General features: G+C 43.8%; 1 protein-coding gene across 1 annotated transcript; it reads right to left on the reverse strand.

Moving 5' to 3' along the window:
• Positions 1-60: 60 nt before the first annotated feature.
• Positions 61-17,591, reverse strand: wfdc1 (WAP four-disulfide core domain 1). The gene is made up of 7 exons (XM_018739272.2): positions 17,140-17,591; positions 5,770-5,965; positions 5,316-5,399; positions 3,432-3,572; positions 3,234-3,284; positions 2,973-3,058; positions 61-2,668 (listed from the first exon to the last, which is right to left on the reverse strand). Exons 1-6 carry the CDS (start codon positions 17,239-17,241, stop codon positions 3,003-3,005), a joined length of 630 nt encoding a protein of 209 aa, XP_018594788.1. The 5' UTR covers positions 17,242-17,591; the 3' UTR covers positions 61-2,668; positions 2,973-3,002.
• Between the last annotated feature and the right edge of the window lie 3,932 nt (positions 17,592-21,523).

The raw sequence follows: 21,523 nt of genomic DNA on the forward strand, positions 1-21,523 counted from the left end.
ACATGGCCATTACGGTAACAGCACTGGGTCAGAAAGAAAGCTGTCAAAATGGAATGATCTTTTGGGCCAGTACCTTATATTAAATAATAATCGCAGTTTGCATTTCGTATTTGGTAAAACCCTTTACCACCTTAGTGGTCATACCTGGTTTTCAGAGCCTGTTGGTTACTACTGAGCTGCATCAGTGAGGCAGATAGTAATATTTTACTACAGACACTTGTTTTTCACCCAGTGCTTGCTGGCACATGACACAAAAGTGCAGGATTTTACATACATTTTTAATTTAAATTTTTTATTGACTGATCCAGGAGTGAAGCACTTTTCCCGCTCTGTTAATTTCTTTATTTCACCAAATTCTCTCTGTGAATGTGTATTCCGGTATATAACCATGTTTTGGGTAAATGCAAGTTCAGAATAGTTTGTCATTCCCGTAAAAAGAAAAACACCTTTTACAGTATTTTTTTTTACTTTATTTTGCAATATATGTCTTAACAGCACCTGTTGAACATTTGGTATGAGACTTCCATTTGTCCTTCAGTTAGAAGACTGATAGCTTGTGGATTTCCTGCTGTTTGTGGAAATGTGAGGTACCTGTGTCTCAAAACACATTTCATGGAGCACTGTGTATATGCTGGTTTTCGTTCCAACCCGTTCCCTGGCTTAACTGCTCATCAGTTATCGCTGAAGTAAAAGGTAGCATTTACGTAGTATGTGTCACAAAAGCTCTAGCAGTCATCTTTAAAAAATACAACCTGTTCAGTGTTAAATAGCTTTTTCTGAACTGCCTGATAAAAAGGAATAGATGGTGCAAAAAGTCTGCATACATGTGGTCCTGTGTGGAATGCGGTTGAGAAAGAGCTTATGCAGAGGTAGGCTGTAATCCATGTGACAGCTTAAATGACGCCTCAGTCATTCTCATTCCCTGTTCCCTTTGAATCTGTCTTGGAACCTGCTTTTGGACCGATGCTCTGAGAACATTTTTTTCCCCATCACCTACAGTTATTGTATAGCAAAGTGCTGAGTGGTGTTTTTTGAATTTCATGCTCTGCTGTTATACTTTATTGTACAGGCTTTCCTCGCAGAATGAGTGTAATTTGTTCTTGAAGATCTTCTCATAATGCTAATTCTTGTAATATAAGCTCTTAATCACCTATGTCACACATCAGTATGCTCCTTTTTTTCCCCTTATAGCCTTCCTCCTTTTTGTCTTATGATTTAACTTGTTTGCGTGGGTGTCATTCTGGTGCTTCCGTTTCCTCCGTCAGTCCAAAGATACGTGTTTTGGGGAAACTAGTGAGTCTGAATCAGTATGTAGAAGTGAGTCAATGAATGTGTGAGCTCTCTGCCAAGGACTGGCGTCCCATGCAGGGTGTACCCTGGCTTGCGCCTTGTGGTTCTGAGATACGCTCCGGACCACTGCAGTCCTGCACTGCACAGGCCGTGCTTGGCGAAAGTGCCTTTAAAACACTGCATGAAGAAATTCTATTATTAGAACTCTACCTAACAAGGCACTTTTTCTTTAAATTTCTGCAAACACTGATTACTCCTTTCAGCTGAGCTGTTTGTAAAGTATTATTTGGAATAAAAGAATAGCGAATCAAATCGGTTATATTGCCTTTCAAGAGAATTCTATGAATGTTATCACTTTAGGTTTTAAATTGAGAGGTAAGGCTTTACTTTGCCTTATCAAGTTCTTTCAACACTTGAAAGCTTGCATGAGTGTGGGGACTGCTTGCTGCGTACTGTGCTGGGTGTGACACGGCTCATGTTTTGAGTTGAAATTTCCATTTCTCATGAGGTGTTTCTCGCGTGTTTTATAGCTTGGCATGCAAATTTTAGGGTAAAAATTACATTGTTCAGAAGTCTGAATTTTTGTGAAAGGATCATTCATACGAGGAAAGCCTGTACTTTATTTTAATGTTGCTTTATACCTCTTAGAGAAGCCTAATGAAATTGAGATTGGTATTTGTGACAGCTTATTGTACTCTGACTGTGACTATAGCTTCTTTTAGCACCATGACAAAGGCACGAAAACAGACGCACTCTCACACCTGTTCTCCTTTTTACCATTTTATGGCCCCTGTAGTTCTGTATTCTTATAGATCCTCTCATATTATGTAAATGGCTCTGCTGTGGGATTGCTCAGGACCTGCTGGCCATAGCAGCACACCCACCCACTCCCCCCCCCATATCTCACCTTGCAGCCCAGCGCTACTATTTTTTTTTTTTTTCTTTTTCTTTTTCATGAGGATCACAAAGGGGGGTGACTGGAACATGTTTGTTATTGTTGTAAACAACAGGAAGGAGGGAGGTGTGAGACCTCAGCATTTTTCTCATGCCCCACACCTAACACTCCCACATCTCAAGCCTCCTCTTCCCTCCGGCTAGTTGCACTGTTTTTTGGTTTCTGGTGTCTGTTTTGAATGCTTATGGAAGCCTGACCTTCGGAAAGCCTTTAGCTGCATTTGTTATTGACTTTGGGAAAGATGGGAAAGTGTGTGTGTGGGTTTTTTTTTTTTTTTTTTTTTTTTTTTTCTTTTTCTTTTTTTTTGTCTCCATTTTTTCCAGAATCTGGCCCGATACCTGGATCCTTCGGTCCTGGGCTTATTTTCTTTGGGTCTGGTGGTAGTATATTGTAGGAAGGGGTCTGCTGCCTCAGAGGTAAATTCTAAGAGAAGTAAAGTAATAAGAAAAAGCTTAATGAACTGTTTGGTGGTGGAACATGAAATTTTCAAGATCACTCAATTTCATCAAAACACTTTCTTCTGTGGCATATTTTGATATGGTTAATGATGTATAATATAATAATCTATGCTATTGGTGATTTTTTTGGTGATTATTTTTAAATTGAATTTTGAACTGTCCAAAACGAATATTGAACACTGGGATTGTATTTAAGATAGCTAACTTTCTATAAATTTGGTTTCAATTTACCAATTTTCAGACAGAGGTTTCGATCATCACCCCCTTACCAGTCTCTGAGGGTTTTGTCCCCCTCTTGTCTAGCCCAGATGCTTATGGTGCTCCTCATACCTCACTGCATTATTGGAGCTGCTTCCTGAAGGCGTGAACACAGAATGAAATGCTTTTTAAGAAAAGATCTTATTAAAGCAGCAGATGCGAAGATACATACATAGTCATTCAGCCAACTATATGTGTCAAAAAAAGTGGGAAGTACTGACCTATATATATTGTACACAAAGGAATATGACACTCAGTCAGCATGGCCTTACCTGTGTAGTCCTTGTAATCTTTGAAGTACTTGTGTCTCAGGCTGCGGCCATCTGCATAGAAGATCCACGACTGGTCACTTGACTGAGAATTGTGTATTATATGTACAGTATAACATATTATAATGGAAAGTTAATTTTGTAAATGATTGTTTGAGGAACAGAAATCGAGAAGTGCCATGTGTCCTGAAGTAGGCTGACCAGAGTTGCCGCGTTGCTTGATGCACTGTCCACGATTAGGGATGCCAGCTGAAGGTATGCCTGGGTGTATGATGTGGCACTCGTACCCAGTAGGACAGTGCAAAGGCTCATCTCCATCTTCTGTTGTGCTGCATGCCTCCGCTGAGGTACACACACACGTCAACATTTCATTTATATTTAATTTAGCAGACACTTTTCTCCATAAATCTGTGTATAACTTTAAGTAAAAAATGTGCATCGACAACAGATGAAGAGCTTTAGACAGAAATGTGATTATTAAAGTACAGCCTCTTTGTTTGATACCACAATTTTGCTGGTATATATTGCCATGTAACTGCGTTTATAAGTTAAGATTCAAATAGCAAACGCAGATATTAGTAGATTTTGAACACTCTGTGTATAGCTTCTGGAAATGGGTCTGAAGCAGATAGGTTTCGAGACCATTCTTGAATGCTGGGAGTTATTCAGCAGTTCTGAAGGTCAGGGGGAGTTTGTTCCACCACATCAAAGCCAAAACTGGGAACTCATTGAATTTCACTTTTGGGGCCCTCGTAACTGGGATGGGAAAGTGGTTAGACATAGACAAGCACACCTCTCTTACTGGCATGTAGGGGGTGATCGGTTCTCAGCTGATTAGCCAGCTTCTTAATGTGCCCACCCTCATGGTGCAAAGACAAAGAGGTCTACCAAAGGAAGCCATCGCTGCTACATCTCCCAGTTTAGTCCATGGTTATCGGACACATTCCATACTAACAGAACCAAATTCCGCGCTTCTCATCAGAATGGCAGAAATCTATAAGTCTTACAGAAATTTATAATGAGCTCCTTGTGTCCTTTTACTGTGCTGTTTCCTCAGCAAAAACTTTCTTTTTCAGAATAAACTACAGTGTCCTTCCCCTCTTTCCTCCGTCCATCTCACTGCCACAATTTTGCCTCATTCTTTAGAGACAAAGTCAATTCGATCACCAGCAGGTCCTTGGCATCCAACTACCCAGTTCATGCCAGGACTCGGGTGCCTTCATTGTTTTGGGAGGAACAGAGACTTGAGTCAGCTGTTACTCGCATGTTCTTGACTATTAAAGCAGATAAGATGGACATCTATGTTCTTCACAGAGAGTTTTGCAATAGGTGGAAGGCCCAGAAAGGAGTTGAAGATCTGACTCTAAGAGCTGAGTTGTAGATGACTATTGGCCATCTAGGCAGAGAAATTAGAGACATGCAGCAGTGCAAGAGGCTGGAGTGAAAAAAAGGGGAAGGAGCTGTGTCTCATCTACATAACAAAGGTAAGATAAGTTGTTGGAGGCAATGATCAAGCCACAGGAAGTTGTAAAGATAGAGTAAGCAGTACAGCACCAAGCCTTGTGGAACGCCTGTTGAGGAGCACTGAGTTGCTGAGAGGGAACGGGACCAAACAACTTGGCAGAATCTACCTGACTGGTCAGATTCAGACCCTTTCACTGATGATCCTTTGACAACCAGCTGTTCTGTTTAGTAAGAAGAGTGCAGTGGTTGACCATGTCAGATGCAGCAGAGAGGATGAGAAGTATGAGAACTGATGAGAAGGGGGCAGATTGGAGAGCTTTTGATACTATATAAGGAGAGAAGTCTTGCTGGAATGACCAGTCTTGAATCCAGACTGCTATCCATTAAGGAGAGGAATGTGGGTAAGTGATTAGCTGCTCTGTAATTCTGTACTGATTTTGAGTCCAGAGATTTCTGTAGTATTACTACATAAACAAGGATTATTTTGATAAAGGGTTGCATATATTGGATGCTGGAATGATCGTCAGTTTCCCCAAAATCTGAATGAAGAAACCGATCAACAGGAAGTTGAGAACTGCTTTGTCTGTGAGATCCACTGGGCCAGTGGTGCGATATCCTCACCCTGTAGGACTTCCTCTGGTCCATCCAGCAGCCAGCCATTGCCTCCAAGCCACCGGGGCTTGGGCTGCACCAGCCAATCCAGCACTGACCAAAACATGGAAAGGGTTAACACATGGCAGAGTGTGAGGATGACACCATTGTAATCCATACAGAAACAGACTGCATTGCAAAAGCATGTTTTGGTTATGCAGCTGATACGCCACAGCGCCATTGTACTGTTGAATTGTGTGCACATGCCTGCATTTTTCTATTTATATACAATATCTAAAATATTGTGTATGATACATATACATATGTTCAGGTTTGCACACATTCTCTGTATAACCTGTAACATGTTTTCCTACCACAGCCTAATATGCTGTGCAAAATCAGTTTTGGTTTAATAAATGATGGATGATGGTTGCGGTTGCTCACAGGATGTTTGTGGTTTACTCCAAATGGTGGAACTCCTCACCTGGGGGTGGCTGCACCGACTCCAGGCAGGCATAGATACAGCCGTTGTAGCAGCAGCGCTTGTGACGCTCACACTCAGAGTCAGAATGGCAACCGGCCACCTCACAGGCCCGCTCTGGGAGCATCTGGGGCGGTGGTGGGCAGCGGTCATTTTTCTGGTGCTGGGTTGACTGCAGCTGGCTCGAGTACTCGTAGTCCTGAGGGGAGGGAGGGCCACAGATGAGAAAGAAGCAGAGAGGAAATGGACTGTAGGCTAGAATGCTGAGAATGTGAAAGGTTCAGGTCTTGAAAGCTGAGAGGGGCACAGATGGATTGAATCATAGGAGAGTATAGTGCTGGGATGCAGATCATACCATTTTCCAAGACATGGACTCTCCCCTGGGATCTAACTTGTTCTGTAGATAAGTTGTGTGATGCATAGGCTAAGGTACAAAGTCTGAAGAAGTGGTTTAAGCATTGCTGACTTAATATACTTAATGTAAATTTCAGTGTGTAAATATTAAATCTTACTGTTTTTATAATGCCCCATGCAACTGTCCTCTGGGATTAATAAAGGTCATCCATCCATCCAACCAACCAACCAACCAGTTTTTGTGACCTACGGATAAAGACGTAGTTTGATATCCACCAGCCAGCAGAGGTCAGCTTTGCCTTGTTCTCCGTCGCTGTTCGAGGAGTGCTCTGTTAATGTGAACAGCGTGTACAGGGTGTACACTATAACGTTCCTGCTCTAGCAGAATGTTCAGCATGTACCAAATACTCGAAGACCAAATGTCCTGACCCCTTGGTGAACTCAGATTTCACGGTTGCCTATAATGGCCTCTTCTGAGACTTGAGAAGTCCTTACTTGGTCAGTTGTGCAATGAAGCCATTGCTCTGTGCTGCTTCACAGTGTACATCTCCCCTCTGTTTGAGGATGTAGTGGGCTCAAAACTGAATGGGGAAAAAAGGGAAGAAGTGGCACCCAAAAACATTTTTTTCCTTTTTTTTTTTTTTTGCAATTTGCTCAGTTGTTGCAGAACAGTTCATAATTGACCAATGTGTGAATGCTGTTCAATAATAGATCCTGTAGGTGGCGCTGGCAGTGATAAGGAACCTCGGGTTCTGGCAAAAGGGTAAAAAGTTAAAGAAATAAGTCACTGCCAGAACTGGTTACATGCTAACTCGCATCTGGTCTCTTATCACTTTTCAGTTGACTCCCACTCAGGCACCCTTGTCTGAGAGTAGAGTAACAATTTGGGGGTTTGTCCGGGATTAGCGCCACATAGTGGGTGGTTGCTAATAATCACAGAACTGCTGGAATCTGAAAGCAAGTTCCGAAGATCAGCGAGCTAAGCGACGGACTTCACATGTTCAGTGATGGCTGCACTACCTGGGCTATGGTGGGACATCCAGAGACAACTTCATCATCTGGTCAGTGCTGCAAACACCAATGTGCTGTATAGACTTGCAGTCTCTTGTCAGGAAGAGGTAGGTGAGGATTTGCCAACGGCAGAGGCGATAGAGATGGAACTCTTTGATTTCCTTGTTGACTTTTTGAGAAGTGAACAACTGCGGAGTCTGGAGGACCAAGGGATGGCCAGCTTGCTTGCCTTCCGTGATCTCATTGACGTACTGCAAGCTCCAACTACAGACTCTGTCCCATGGAAATGAGAACACTGAGTCAGTGGAGTTCATAGAGCCAGTGGGATCACCCCCGCAGCGAGCTCACAAGTACAATTAATATCAGGAGTTGCAGCAACCTCTGGGACTGGTCCGATGACACCACTGTCAGAGGCAACCAAACAGATACAAGGTGTGGTTAAAATGTCTTATATTGTATCATGGTTTCCCTGCAGAGAATTTAAGATACATGGTGGTCAAACTTCTGATGTTGATTCTGATTTGAGTTACTACAACCATGTAGACAGATTGATGAGGGGTTAGAGGAGAAATTCACTGAGACAGAGATCATTAGAATGGTGCTTAAGATAATTACACCTGGCACATTCAAAGAGATGCTTAGCACCAAGGATGGCCTTACTGTGGTGGAGTTAAAGCGTTTCTTGCGAGCACATTTCAAAGACAAAAGTAGTAAACTGTTTCAGGAGTTCAGCAATGCAAAACAGCAAGGCAGGGAATCTCCTCAGCAGTTTATGTATAGGCTGGTGGGAGTAAATTAGAGAGTGTTGTTTGCTTCACAACAAAGTGGGTCTGAGTTTCAATATGACAGCAAACTAGTTCAAGGCGTTTTTCTTCGTTCCCTGTATCAGGGCCTGAATGAAAAATGTGCTTGTTAGAACAGATTTAAGGTCTCTCCTATCAAATCCAAATGTTACAGATGACTTCATCCTTGAGCAAATAACATAGTCAGTCAGTGAGGAGGCTGAGAGACAAAAATGGTTAAGCCTGACCCATAAGCTCAAAGTAGCTAATGCTAGTTCAACACAACAGGATGATGGTAATGGCAAGATGATCTCTAGACTCGAGTAGAAGTTAAAGGCAATCGTACTGCCATACAGGAACTGACTTCACAAGTGTCTGCATTAGCTAAGAATCTAGAGACTGTCGTCACTCCATTGGTAAGTAGAGCACCAGAACACGTTCTGGTGGCTTCATCAAGCATAAGACAGTTGGTCAGACCTGAAACCAAGGGAAAGTACAAGGAGTGTATATCTCGGAACCAGGGCAGTTGCACTCACTGTCTTATATGTGGCCAAGAGGGTCACAGGGGAGTTGGTTGCCTCCTGAAGAAAAGTCAAGCGCTAAACTTGGGAAGTTCGCTGGGGAGGGACCACCAGTGACTGCTGTACACCATGTGTCCCATGCTATGGTAAACTGTTTCCAGAAGGAAATGCTAAAAGCAGGAAGACCACAAAGACAAGGCCCTGGAACCAAAGAGAAATTTGTTGCCCAGTTAATTGGCAGTAAGTGTATGACAACATGTCACTTCAAAGTTCAGATGCTGTTAGACACTGGGGCTCAGGTTAGCACTGTAGGAAGGTTATGGGTTGAGCAAGCCTTGCCAGAGGTCAGAATCCAATCCCTTGAGAGCCTGTTAACTGGCAGCCAGCTCCATGTCATGGCATCCGATGGGACCACTATGCCATTTGAAGGTGGATTGAAAGTCTGCTGGAAATCATTAGCAGCAAACATGGAAAAATAGCAATGCATGTACCTATGCTAGTGACTCAAAGTTGTGTGGACTACCCACTGCTGGGTTTCAATGTAATCGAAGAGGTCATCAGAGGGAACAGTAATCAGGCAGACAACATCAGCCTAATTGATCTGAAGCTATGAATGTACAAAAGGACATTGCTAAATCTCTAGTTTTGCTTGTGAATGTAGTTTCTCTTCAGAAAATGCCAACAAGCTGTGTTGTGAAGACTGGGAAAGGAGGAGTTACTATCCACCATGGTCAAATACAGGAGCTGAAGTGTCGTTGGAGGTCCTGGCCAGATGGAGGCACAATGAAGTTTGAGCTGGCCCTGGACCAAGGCTGCCCAGAGCGGTTGGAACTGTTTCCGGCTCTTGTGGATGTGCCTCCTGGTGCCTCTAAAATGGTAAGAATCCCTGTTCAGAATGCAAAGCATCATGACATCTACCTTCCTCCAAGATTCGTGTTGGGTAGCATTGAGCCAGTTGTAGAAGCCAGACCGGTAAGCGCACAGTCTAGTGCTCCAAGACCAAAGGACCAGATCAATGACATTTTGCTGTGCTCATTGCAACTCAGTTCTGCTGATGTTGATTCTCAGAGAAAAGAACCACCTAGTGAAGGTGGATCCACAGAAAAATGGCACCCACCTGTTGACGTCGGTCACCTCAGTGAGCGTGAACAGGAGGTCTTAAGACAACTGCTTTATGAGGAATCGGACATATTCATTTGTGAAGATGGAGACATTGGATGCATACCCAGTTTGAAGCTGAAAATCAACCTTGTGGATGACACCCCTGTTCAGAAGTGCTACAATGCTATTCCAAAACCTCTGTATAAGGAAGTTAAAGAATATGTACAAAATCTTTTGGAAAGAGGTTGGATTAAGAAATCTGTACCATCTTATTTCTTGCCAGTGGTGTGTGTACGGAAAAAGGACAGTAGTTTACGCCTCTGTGTAGATTTTCGAGAGCTGAATAGCAAGACCATACCTGATTGGCATCCCCTGCAAAGGACACAAGACCTGCTGGATAGCTTGGGTGGCAACACATGGTTTTCCATTCTCGGTCAGGGTAGTGCCTATCATCAAGGCTTTGTCAGTAAAGAATCCAGACATGTTACAGCTTTTAACACACCCTGGGGCCTGTATGAGTGGGTCCGCATACCCTTTGGATTGACAAATGCCCCTGTGGCATTTCAGAGATGTATGGAAGGAGTGTTGGAGGGTCTTAGAGATGAGTGCTGTGTCCCATACTTAGATGATGTGCTTTGCTACTCAAATACCTTTAGTGAACATCTAGACCACCTCAAACTAGTACTGCATTGTATGCATGAACATGTCATAAAGCTTCGACCAAAGAAGTGTGAGCTATTTAAAAGGCAAGTGAGGTACATTGGTCGCTTGGTGTCAGAGGAAGGAATTCAGATTGATCCAACAGACCTGGAAGAAGGGATGGCACTGAAGGACAAGAAACCTTGCACAGTTGGAGAGGTTCGCACATTGCTTGGCTTCTTCAGCTATTACAGCTTAGTCATCCAAGATTTCTTTTGGCTGGCAAAGCCTCTGTTCGAACTGCCCCAAAGCCCATCACATACAAATGGCTAGAACCACCGAAATGCAGTCCAACAGTTTGAGAGGTAAAGGTCACAAGAAAGACAACGGGCAGTTACATTCCAGAACTGCCATCACATAGACTACAGAACATCAGAGTGTTGTTTCAAAACTTGTCGACATGTTGACTAATCCACCCATACTAGCTTATCCAGACTTTGAACTGCCTTTTACATTGCACACAGATTCTGCCTCAAATGAGGAACTAGGAGCTGTACTCTACCAATGGCAGAATAACAAATTACACATCATTGGATATGGGTGCAGGACATTAATGCCAGTAGAAAAAAAATTACCATCTACACTTGGGTAAACTGGAATTCTTGGCACTAAAATGGGCAATTTGTGACAAATTTTGTGATTACCTTTACTATGCTCCAACCTTCACGGTTCATGCAGATAATAATTTGTTGACATATGTCCTCAGCACTACCAGATTAAATGCTGTGGGTCATCGATGGATTGGTGAGCTATTAGGTTTTCACTTTGACATAAAATACAGGCCTGGGAAAATGAATACAGATGTGGACACACTGTCAAGGTACCCTCTAAAACTCCAGGACCATTTGAATGAGTATATAGAAACATTGTCCCCAGAAATGGTGTCTGCAGTGTGGCAAGGCTGTAAGGAGGTGAGAGATGACAATATTCCATGGGCAACAGCCTTGGAAATGAACTCTGAGGATGAAGGTATTCTAGTGGTAGGAAGTCTCTCAGTTGTTACACCAGAGAACATTAAAGCAGCTAAAAGAGAAGATAGTGCCATCAACTAAATCATTTCAATAAAAGAAAAATGGTTGGATTCTGAATAAAAAGGAGAGGAAACACCTGAAGAAAGAAACTAGGCAAATACTGTATGAATGGAACAAACTGGAACTGGAGGATGGAATATTGTACAGGAAAACAGCACAACACAAGCATCTAGTGCTCCCCCAGTACCTTAAAGGCATGGTGCTAAAGAATCTGCATGATGACATGGGGCATGTGGGAGTAGAGAAAGTGACCCACCTTGCCCGAGAAATGTTCTACTGGTGCTTCATGCAGAAAGAGATGTGACAAAAAATGTGCTTGCATAAAACAAAAGCACCCTCATGCCCAGCACAGAGCACCAATGGGCTCCATTTCAGTTGGTGAGCGTAGACGATCTGCATCTGGAAGCAAGTAAAGGGGGATATGAATATGCCCTAGTCCTAGCTGATCATTTCACGTTTTGCTCAAGCTTACCCAACAAAGGATGAGTCTGGAAAGACAGCTGCCGAAAAGATGTTCCAAGACTTCATTCCTCGATTTGGCTACCCTGAAAAACTCCACCACGATCAAGGACGTGAGTTTGAGAATAGCCTGTTTCAAAGACTACGACAGTTGTCAGGAGTTACTTGCTCACATACTACTCCATATCGTCCTAAGGGCAATACGGTGGAAAGGTTGAATAGGATGCTTCTTCAGATGTTGTGGACTTTAGAGGAGAGGAAGAAAAGTGAATGGAAAGACACCCTACCCCATATAGTGCATGCCTACATTCGTACAAGGCATGAAGCAACTGGATATTCTCCATTTTTTCTCCTTTATGGCAGAGCTCCACGATTGCCTATTGACTTGTTTAATTTCAGTTGGGAGACTGGGAAACCATACAGCCATACTTTTGCTCTAAAGTGGGCAGCCAGGAATGGATGCGACTGAAACAGAAGGGAATGTAAGGAGATCTCAAAGGATTGGAAGGCTTAGGGAAGTACTTACTTATGACTCCCTCGGCCAGCCATCATACAGACCGTGGAGAGCGGAAGTGAAGTCACTGTGGTATATCCCAGCTTGGTGCACACTTCACACCCCTTACCACTACCCTATGCTCATTCATCCATGCTGTTCTTACTGTCATGACCATACTTATTGAAGAAATAATAGAGTAGATAACATGGAACATGGGAAAAATAGGGGAGAGAGTAGTGGGCTCAAAACTGAATGAAAAAAGGGAAGAGATGGCACCCGAAAACATTTTTTTTCTTTTTTTCGCATTTCACTCAGTTGTTGCAGAACAGTTCATAATTGACCAGTGTGTTAATACTGTTCAATAATAGATCCTGTAGGTGGCGCTGGCAGTGGTAAGGAACCTCGGGTTCTGACAAAAGGGTCAAAAGATAAAGAAAAAAAAGTCACCACCAGAACCGGTCATATGCTAACTTGCGTCTGGTCTCCTTGTCACTTTTCAGTTCACTCCCAATCAGGCACCCTTGTCTGAGAGTGGGGTAAGAAGGGCAACCAATGTTAGAGGCCAGGGGTCACTAGACAAGGGTCCGCTAACAAGATTCGTGGGCTGACATTAAGACAAGACTAGAGATTGTACCTCTCCTCCTTACAAAAACACAGCTTTAATGCCACACACTTTCTCAGGGATTGGTCTGTATGTCCGTTACGATGTCCACAACTAACACGTGTATTTGCACGATACAATACACCTTCTACACCTTCGTGGAGAGTTTGCTGTGTGCCGTCATGTTTTCTCTCCCTGACTGTACATTTTCGTGTCTCAACCCAGACAGCGGTTCAATCTGTTATGTTTAAAAGAAGATAATTTACGATTTGGAATGTCCACGGTGTGTAACACAAATGTTTGCAAGGGGCCCACAGCTTTGGAAGGCAAACTGGAAAATAAAACGAAATAAGCAGTTCTTGAAAATTGTATAAGCATTGCAATGCTTCTGAAATCAGTTGTACACCACGTGTGACGACTTCTCTTCTTTCAGAACAATGTGTAGAGAGGAGCTGAAGAGAAACTCCCATATTCCACCTGGTATTTATCAGGTCAGGGTTTGGTGTGTAAAAATGGATCTCCAATTCTTACAAGTTTCGAGCGCAACTGAATTTTAGCCTGTCCTTGTCTCTTTTTGTAAAGCATTATGAGAAACTGAGTTTGTTAATTTTAACTCAACTGGATTTGTGCTCCATGTCTTTCCACATTAGCATATGTGTCAGACCACATTCCTGCAAAGCTTTTTTTTTTTTTTTTTTCTTTTCTTTAAATTCTTTGACTAATTTAATGATAGCTTTGTGGAGTGACTGCAGTCGCAGTGCAGTTTTGTTTATTTGGCACGCTGGACTTGTAGCACATCCAAACACGCTGCTATTTAACTGAAAGCAAATGTTTGGGCTGATGGGGTTCATGTGTGCAGTAGAGATTAGTCTGCTTCACCAAGAGCCGACCGCGCCATCTCCCCATGCTCAGAGAGCGTGCTGGAACAAGCACTTTGTGTGTGTGGGGGGTGGGGGACAGAAGAAGAATGTCTCCAGGAACACTTTGCCACAGAATGACCGTGCTGATGTAAGACCGAAGAGGAGCACACGGGGGGCCGGGATTCGGGACCTTGCGGAGTTAACGGTCCGTGCTGCACGCAGTGCGAACAGGCTCTTACTTCGTGGTAAATGGGGGTGACCCTGCAGATTGCCAGATCTCTTTGCCCACTGTAACATTTCACACTATTTACACTGCTTTGTTTACACTACAAGGTGGGGTGCAGTGGTGCAGAGGGTTTGGCTGGGGCCTGCCGTGTGGTGGGTCTGGGGTTTGAGTCCTGCTTGGGGTGCCTTGCGGTGGACTGGCATCCCGTCCTGGGTGTGTCCCTTCACCCTCCATCCTTGCGCCCTGTATGGCAGGTTAGGTTCCGGCTCGGGACAAGCAGTTTTCGACATTGTATGTGTGTGTTTACGCTACAGGCTTAATCGACATCTACTCCGAGCTTATTCCATAAACAGTGGCACCCAAAAGCAGTACCTTCCCTCAGATGCTTCAGCATTATCTCATGATACCCTCTGCATGTTTGAGGGCTGTGATATAGATGTGTTTCTTACATCTCCCCATACCTTTGTGGATTTACTCCCACAGTCCAAAGACATGCTGTTCAGGTTCACCCGTAGTGTGTGAGTGACAGATAGTGTGTTTCACTGATGTGTGGATGAGTGACCCAGCGTAAGTAGTGTATCTAGCAGTGTAAATCACCTTGGTGAATAAGGTGTGTGGGCTGGTAACACTACATAGAGTTCATTGGAAGTCGCTTTGGAGAAAAGCATCTGCTAAATGAAGTAACAGAACATTTAATAAAGCCTAGGACGCGATGCCTGGTGACACATGATGTGTATCAGTCACTTGTTGAACTCTCTGCACAGGGTCAGGGAATCGCATCTCTGTAGATCTCCCATGAGCCCCAGAGTCAGTGAAGGAAGCTGTTGTTTGTCTGGAGCGTAATCGCTAGGATGTTCTGGCTAATTTGTGCTGCTGTTTAATGCATTTACTTTGTTTGCATTGAATTTCACATTTCTCTGCAGTGTGGAAAATTAAGCAAGCAAACAAAGCTTTGAGCTCATGGAAGGCGCTGCTGGGGGTGAGCAGAACACTCCACCCTTCTAGATCTTTCCGTGAGATCTGACTGGGATGGTCAATTTTCACCTCCAAGTTTCAGAACTGTGGAACTTGTGTTGTGCGTACAGGTGTCCAAATATCTTGGTTAATAAAGTATTTCTTTTATTTTTCTCTCTTTCTTAGCTGTTTGTGTAGCATCAATTTATTTTACTCACACCCTGTCCATTGCTACTTTCCGCTCATTTCCGCTCATCATGTTAAATCTGCGGTACAAACTTACATGTACCGTAGATTTAACATGTACATGACATATACAATACTAAGCAGATTTCATATGTGTATGTATTTTATATGTATGTCTATGTTTAAGATTGGGAGAGAAGTGATGGAAATCTGATGAAGTCATTCATCACAAAAAATAAGATCTCCTTAATCGTTAAGGTTGACGTTGAGGTGAGCTGAAATTTTTATACTAATTCTCCTGAACATGCTCACACCATCTAACTGGCAATGTTAAAAAATGTTTGATGGTTGTGGTGTTTTTACACACTCAGGTCTGCCTGTGGAACAAGTTAATTTCCCGTTGGAGGTGTCATATCATGTGTTTCTGTGTTTTATGTTTTGATTTGTTATGCTGTTCAGCGGTTGTCTAATTGGAGCCATGGGCAGCAGGTGGCATAATGGTTATAGCTGCTGCTTATGAACCCAAAGGACCCAAATTTGAATCTCACCTCTGCCTGTAGTACCCTTGATCAAGGTACTGTACCCTAAGATTGCTCACTTAAAATGATTCACTTCTATTAATTGGTTACATTTTTTCAAGTTGCTTTCGAGAGAGGTATCAGCTAACTCTGTAATGTTCTTTTGAGGCTGAATAATTGTGCACTTTGGGCAATTTAATGGAGATATGTAGAGGTAGCTGAGGTGACAATGAAGATGAGCATCTGAGTGGCAGGAGAGGAACATGTTCACGTAACACACATGGGTCTCTGACACTACAGCTGGTTTTTAACTTTTAACTACACTAATAGAGGTAGCTCTATTAACCTCTATAAACCTCAGCTGCTGCTGCCAACAGCTCCATGTCCAGCATTTCCTGAGGGACCTGTGGGACCTGCATCAGCTGCACATGGGTACAGAAACTCATACTCAGGGTAAGTTTGCAAGTGATAAATGACTGGATCCTTCAGAGCACTGAGGAGGGCGACTGGCCTTTCCAGGCAGTCCTCTACCTTGGCCATAATGCCTATTGACAGCCCAGTCTCATTAGATGTGTGCACTTGGAGCGAAAGGGCATTTTTCACTTCTCCCAAGAAATCTTAAGCTGTTTTTTGCAAACTCCAAGTTGTCACGCCAGCTTTTCCTATTTCGCATGTTTGGTCTGCGAACAAATTTACTAGACAAAGATGTCCTACGCGATACAAGCTGCCAATGTCAAAACTCTGTGTGTAACTTTTATTGCATGGAACGATCCATCCAAGGATGAAGGCGTAAAATCGTTACAGAGCTTTATAAGAAAAGTCAAGCAACATTTACTGCTGAACAAGAGGTTTAGAGCCCAATTAGCGGAGCTGATTACAAATGAGACGGGGACTGAGCCCAGCTGGATTGGAACCAGACTGGAACTAAACAGAGCTGGCACATGGGAAGGTGTAGACGAACCTGAGGAGTAACCCTTTGCTCACACACACACACTCCTACCAGCTTGCACTTATTGCAGATCACAAGAGGGGTGGCTGCAGTTCCGCTGATGCTTTCTTCTCGATCGGCATCTAAGTTCGTACAACTAATTTCCTGAGCTGAACCTGAATGCTGTGAGTAAAATCTGTGGTGAGAAAATCCGAGTTAGCGAGTTCTGAACTTCTGAGTCTTTTTTCCAACGTGCCCTGCAAATGTCACCATCTGAACACTCGTCATTCTTAAGAGATGCAGGTCACTTGTTCCGCTTTGACTGGGGAAGATCTTGTCCCGTAGTGCCAAGGGAAGAGGGGTGGAACATGGTCACAGATCTGGTAGATTTTACATGGGCACGGGATGCCCAGCATGTTCCAATTAGAGTGGCTTTGAAGGCACGTTAGCTTTGATCAGTCGGACCAGCGGTGACTGAATTAACAGCAGGGAGAGTGCTGTGACCCCCCCCCCCACCACACACACACACACACACACACAGAGCTACATGCACACACTTGCACCACCTGAAGCTTTGCTCTCTAATCATTACCTGTTCACTTCAGTTTTTGCACAGTTCAACCCGCGACATCCGGCTTCTCCTCACCTTTTGATTGAGTCCCCTCTTCCTGATCAGACGGGCACATTGCGGTCCGGGCGCGAGCACCAGCATCAGTATTACAGCAGTCTGCAGCTCTATGATCTTCATGTTGTGGTCTCCTCCGGCTATGATCTTCACTCACGTCTTTCTTCTCCACCTGTCCCTTTCCACTGTTATTATTACAGTCCGATGTGCCGTTTCTCTTTTCTTTCTCTCCGTCTCCACTTTCTTTCTTCTTTTTCCTTCTCTCCCCTGTGCTCCGAAAGTACTGTGGCAGGGTCGCCTGCTCTCACACGTCTCTACATGTAAATATTATTTCTGCACTCCTGCAGAAGCATGCTGTCTCCCCATGAGGGAGGGAAAGAGATGACCAAGGCGAGAAGGGGAGAGACGAGGTGAGGAGCGGGCAGCGAAGCGCATCAAGTTGTCTCAGAAGGAGAGCTCACGCACTCGGCACGGAAAGCACATGTGTGCCACTCCTCCTCCTCCGGAGGGAGGGAGGGAGTGGAGGAGGGGAGAAAGCAAAAGACACTGAGATTTAGAGAATGAGATATTTACAGGTCCTCCTCTCTGGCCCTCACATCTGGTACTTGGTGGGGAGAGAGGGGGAAAGGGGGACAAAGGGACAGAGGGAGAGGCACAGTGGCAAGGGGCACAGAACAGCTCCGGGTGCAGCAAAGAAATCACTAAGACACTGTGTGTGTGTGTGTGTGTGTGTGTATATGTGAGTTGGCTGGGGTGGTGGCAGTTCAGTACCGCCACTTGTCTCTGACCTTAATTGTGCAGGGGAACCCCTCACCCCCCATTCCATATGATTCCTGAAACAGAAAGTCCCCCTAGTTGGGATATAACCCTGATGCTGCTCCAGATCTCGGCCAGTTGGTTGACTACTCCCCACCCTCCATCTGCTTGCAAGAACAGGCGCACAAAGCCGTTAGTGCTGAAGCCCACTCTCAGATGTTCATAAGAGGATTGTCTTCACGTAACCTCCCCACCCCCACCCCCAGCACTAATGTACTGTATGTTCACTTTTGTTCTGGCCACGCTGCAGTGTGGCTGTGAGAGAAAGTTAAAGAACACACACTGACTGGAACACATCCACCAGAATCAGTGGACTGAAAGCTTTCATACTGTTACTGTTTTGTTGTATACCTGATGCTTTCATCAAAAGCATCTTGCAGTATTTTTACACATTTAAGCAGCTGGAATCTGGTGGGGAATTCCTTGCTCGGCAGTATTAGAGCAGTAGCAGGGAATGGGGCTTGAACCAACAACCTTTAGGATTTGCACAGAAGCAGACAGTGTACTGGTTAGAGCCGCTGCCTTGTATCGAAAAGGGTCCTGGTTTGAATCCTACCTTCTGCTGTAGGACCCTTGAGTGAGCTACTTACCATGAAATGCTCCTGTTAAAAAAACACAACAGCTGCATGAATGGCTAAATATTTGTATTTTACATTGCTTTTGGCGAAAAGTGTCAAACAAATGTACAGGGGCCATGTTCTTCCGAAAATTTCCGAGAGCGCAATGACCAGTACGAGACACAGTCCTTATTTTGTGCGTGTGTGAGTGTCTTAGAGTAGTAGATCTAAGGAGCTCACAGTGCTTCCAGATTGTAGACACACATGAGGGTGTTGGGACTTTCTTTAACACATGTCAGGTTCTGGAAGTCAGCTCTTCTGAGGTGCTGCACTTGTAATGGCAGCAGCTGGAATTAATGAGAACGAATCATTATTAGTGAAGGCTTTCAACAAAAGGGGATTGAACAGATTACATTTTCAATTTTTACCCAGATAGATAGATAGATAGATAGATAGAACGACCATACCTTGATTAATACCAAAGCATCATGCTGTACATACAACATTGTGACAAAGAGCAACATGGTGACAGACATTGGGATTACCATGGAACTACATCAATAATCACATCTAGACAAGTATATAAGAATAAATAAAAAGAAATGATCGAAAATAAGAAATACAAAGTGAGATATACTCTGGAACTTGAAGCCATTGTTAAAAATAAGTTTAAAAAAGTTACTGTTGCTTTACCTTGCCTTTACACAGTTTATTTGCCTAAGCATTGCCTTTGAACAAGAACTCTGAAAGTGCAGGTTGTCCCGGTACTGTTTGTTTACTCCCGGTGACCCTACCATTAGCGTGATTAAGCAAATGACACGCACATAAGGTCGGGCTTTTCATTGCTGTTGAGGCACCCCATCCTGGGAGCAATGCGCTATCGTTGCTATGGCAACAGGCGGGAAAGGCTTTGACCGTTTCTTTCTTTCTTTTTTCTATTTTTTTTTTTACAAGGTTCATTGGAGGAGAAAGGGAGAGCCCTCAGACTGAGGCCCTGTGCTTCCCTGGGTCCCTTCACAGTGGACTGGAAGTGCATCACGTGCTTCGTGCTCTAATGGAAGGGATTTTGCCTCCGCTCTAAACACATTTGACCTGTCAGCTGTCTACTGCCGTAACATCTAGAAACAGAGATATTTCCATGAAATCTGCACAAGGACCGCTTCACTCCACCTGTGCAGAATTACAAGACGTCAAGAAAAGAATGTAAGATTATGAGAATGAAAAGGAGGTGAAAAATTACTGAAAAAACCTAATGAAGTCAAAGATAACAGACGGTATGGGGAAAATAGAGCAGAGATGAAACCCACTTTCACCAAAAAAGTCAGTTGAACTCCGTAAGTGAAAGTCCTTTAATTCTGAGTAAAATCTCCTGACAACTTGACATGGTATATTCCTGCCTTGGTGTGTGTGTGTGTGTGTGATGGATTGGTGTCCCATCCAGGGTGTTCTTCCCTAAGCCTTATGCTCAAAGTTTCCAGGGTAGGGTATTAAATTGACTGACAGATGGATATTTCTGCCTTCATTCTGAGACAAAAATACACTTCTCTTGAGTATTAACAGAACATTCCACTATACTGGGTTTAAAAAAATGGCTTGATGGTTCCGTGACAGAATCCAGGCCCCTGCAATGCTTCAAACATTTGTGACTTTTGCAAGTTTCCAAGTCCAAGTCCGAGTCTTATGCCTGACATGGGTGTGATTATTTTCAGCCTGTGTGTGACACGTGATGGGGCTTAGACCGTACAGCAAACATGTAAAGCAGCCAGTACTATATTATGGAGGATGTAATATCTGTCTGTGGTCTCATCGAGGTTGTTCAGAGAGACCGTAAATAAGTCTGTGCTGCAACAATTTTCTTCTCCCGCAGTCTCGGTAATCACCTAATGTCGATCTTAGGATAGAGATAAACACACAAGATGTGGTGGGAACAAGCAGAAGCAGCTCTGACAGCTGGATGAAAGCTTTAGCAGATGGAGAGGAGAAGAGGGCAGGTGGAGACAACAGAAGTACAGGGTATAGTGGTGTGTGTGTGTGTGTGTGTGTGTGTGTGTGTGTGTGTGTGTGTGTGTGTGTGTGTGTGTGTGGGGTTACTGAATGCTGTGCTCAGGGCAGGCAACACACACCTATCCCAGTCTCATTTGCTGGAACATTCATCACACACTTCTTTCCATAACCTGCTACTCGTTTACAGTGGATTTACATTTTTTGCCTTATTATACAGTTCACCCATGCCATAACTGTGTCTAACTGGTCATTGGTATGACTGACATGTCCAGTGTAACACAATACTTTTTTAAAATATATTTCTTTTCAGATTTAGAATTTTTTAAAAAAATCATAATTTCAGTCTTTCAAGTGATTTACTTGCATACAGCTTTTGATAATGACAAAAAAATATTACAAGTGAGTGTTTGGTAAGGAAGAGTTGTAGGACATAGGACTCCAGGGTCAAGTGTCGCTATAGTAACGGAAGTTTAAATGGTTTCTCACCGACCTCTTCTCAGGGGTCACAGGACAATACAATAGGAACACAAACACACACATCATCTGAAACTGCTTGTCCCATACAGGGTCGCAGGGAGCCAGAGCCTAACCTGGCAACAGAGGGTGAAAGGCTGGAGGGGGAGGGGACACACCCAGGATAGGACGCCAGTCCATCGCAAGGCACCCCAACCGGGACTTGAACCCCAGACCCACCAGCGAGTAGAACCTGCGCCAACCCACTGCACCACCCACAATAGGAATACTGTTCATAGAAATATACGTTTTACTGTTTCATTTTGTCATATTATGCAGTGTTTAGTTAAAGCATTTTCTATGCATAACAGGATGGTGTCATGCCAAAAATATTTTAAGAAATCACAATGATATTGTGATGCCTGCTCAGTTGCATGACAGGACGAAAGAGGGGAAGAACTGTGTATGAACCGTATGGACACATGTTGAACAGCTGAGTCATTCAAACTCAGAGCGCTAATTTAATGGAGTAATTTCCCCCACATCCTTGTCCACTCCTTTCCTGTTGCCCCCCC

Source organism: Scleropages formosus, chromosome 7 (assembly GCF_900964775.1).
Source record: "Scleropages formosus chromosome 7, fSclFor1.1, whole genome shotgun sequence".
Taxonomy (NCBI): Eukaryota; Metazoa; Chordata; class Actinopteri; order Osteoglossiformes; family Osteoglossidae; genus Scleropages; species Scleropages formosus.

What these genes read in the sequence shown, in the direction of transcription:
- wfdc1 (XM_018739272.2), bottom strand. Translation starts at nt 17,241, where the DNA reads ATGAAGATCATAGAGCTGCAGACTGCTGTAATACTGATGCTGGTGCTC. An exon ending in AGAGGGGACTCAATCAAAAG is followed by an intron (nt 5,966 to 17,139) that starts GTGAGGAGAAGC and finishes CCCTCCCCTCAG; the next exon opens with GACTACGAGTACTCGAGCCA. An exon ending in GTCGGTGCAGCCACCCCCAG is followed by an intron (nt 5,400 to 5,769) that starts GTGAGGAGTTCC and finishes TGTTTTGGTCAG; the next exon opens with TGCTGGATTGGCTGGTGCAG.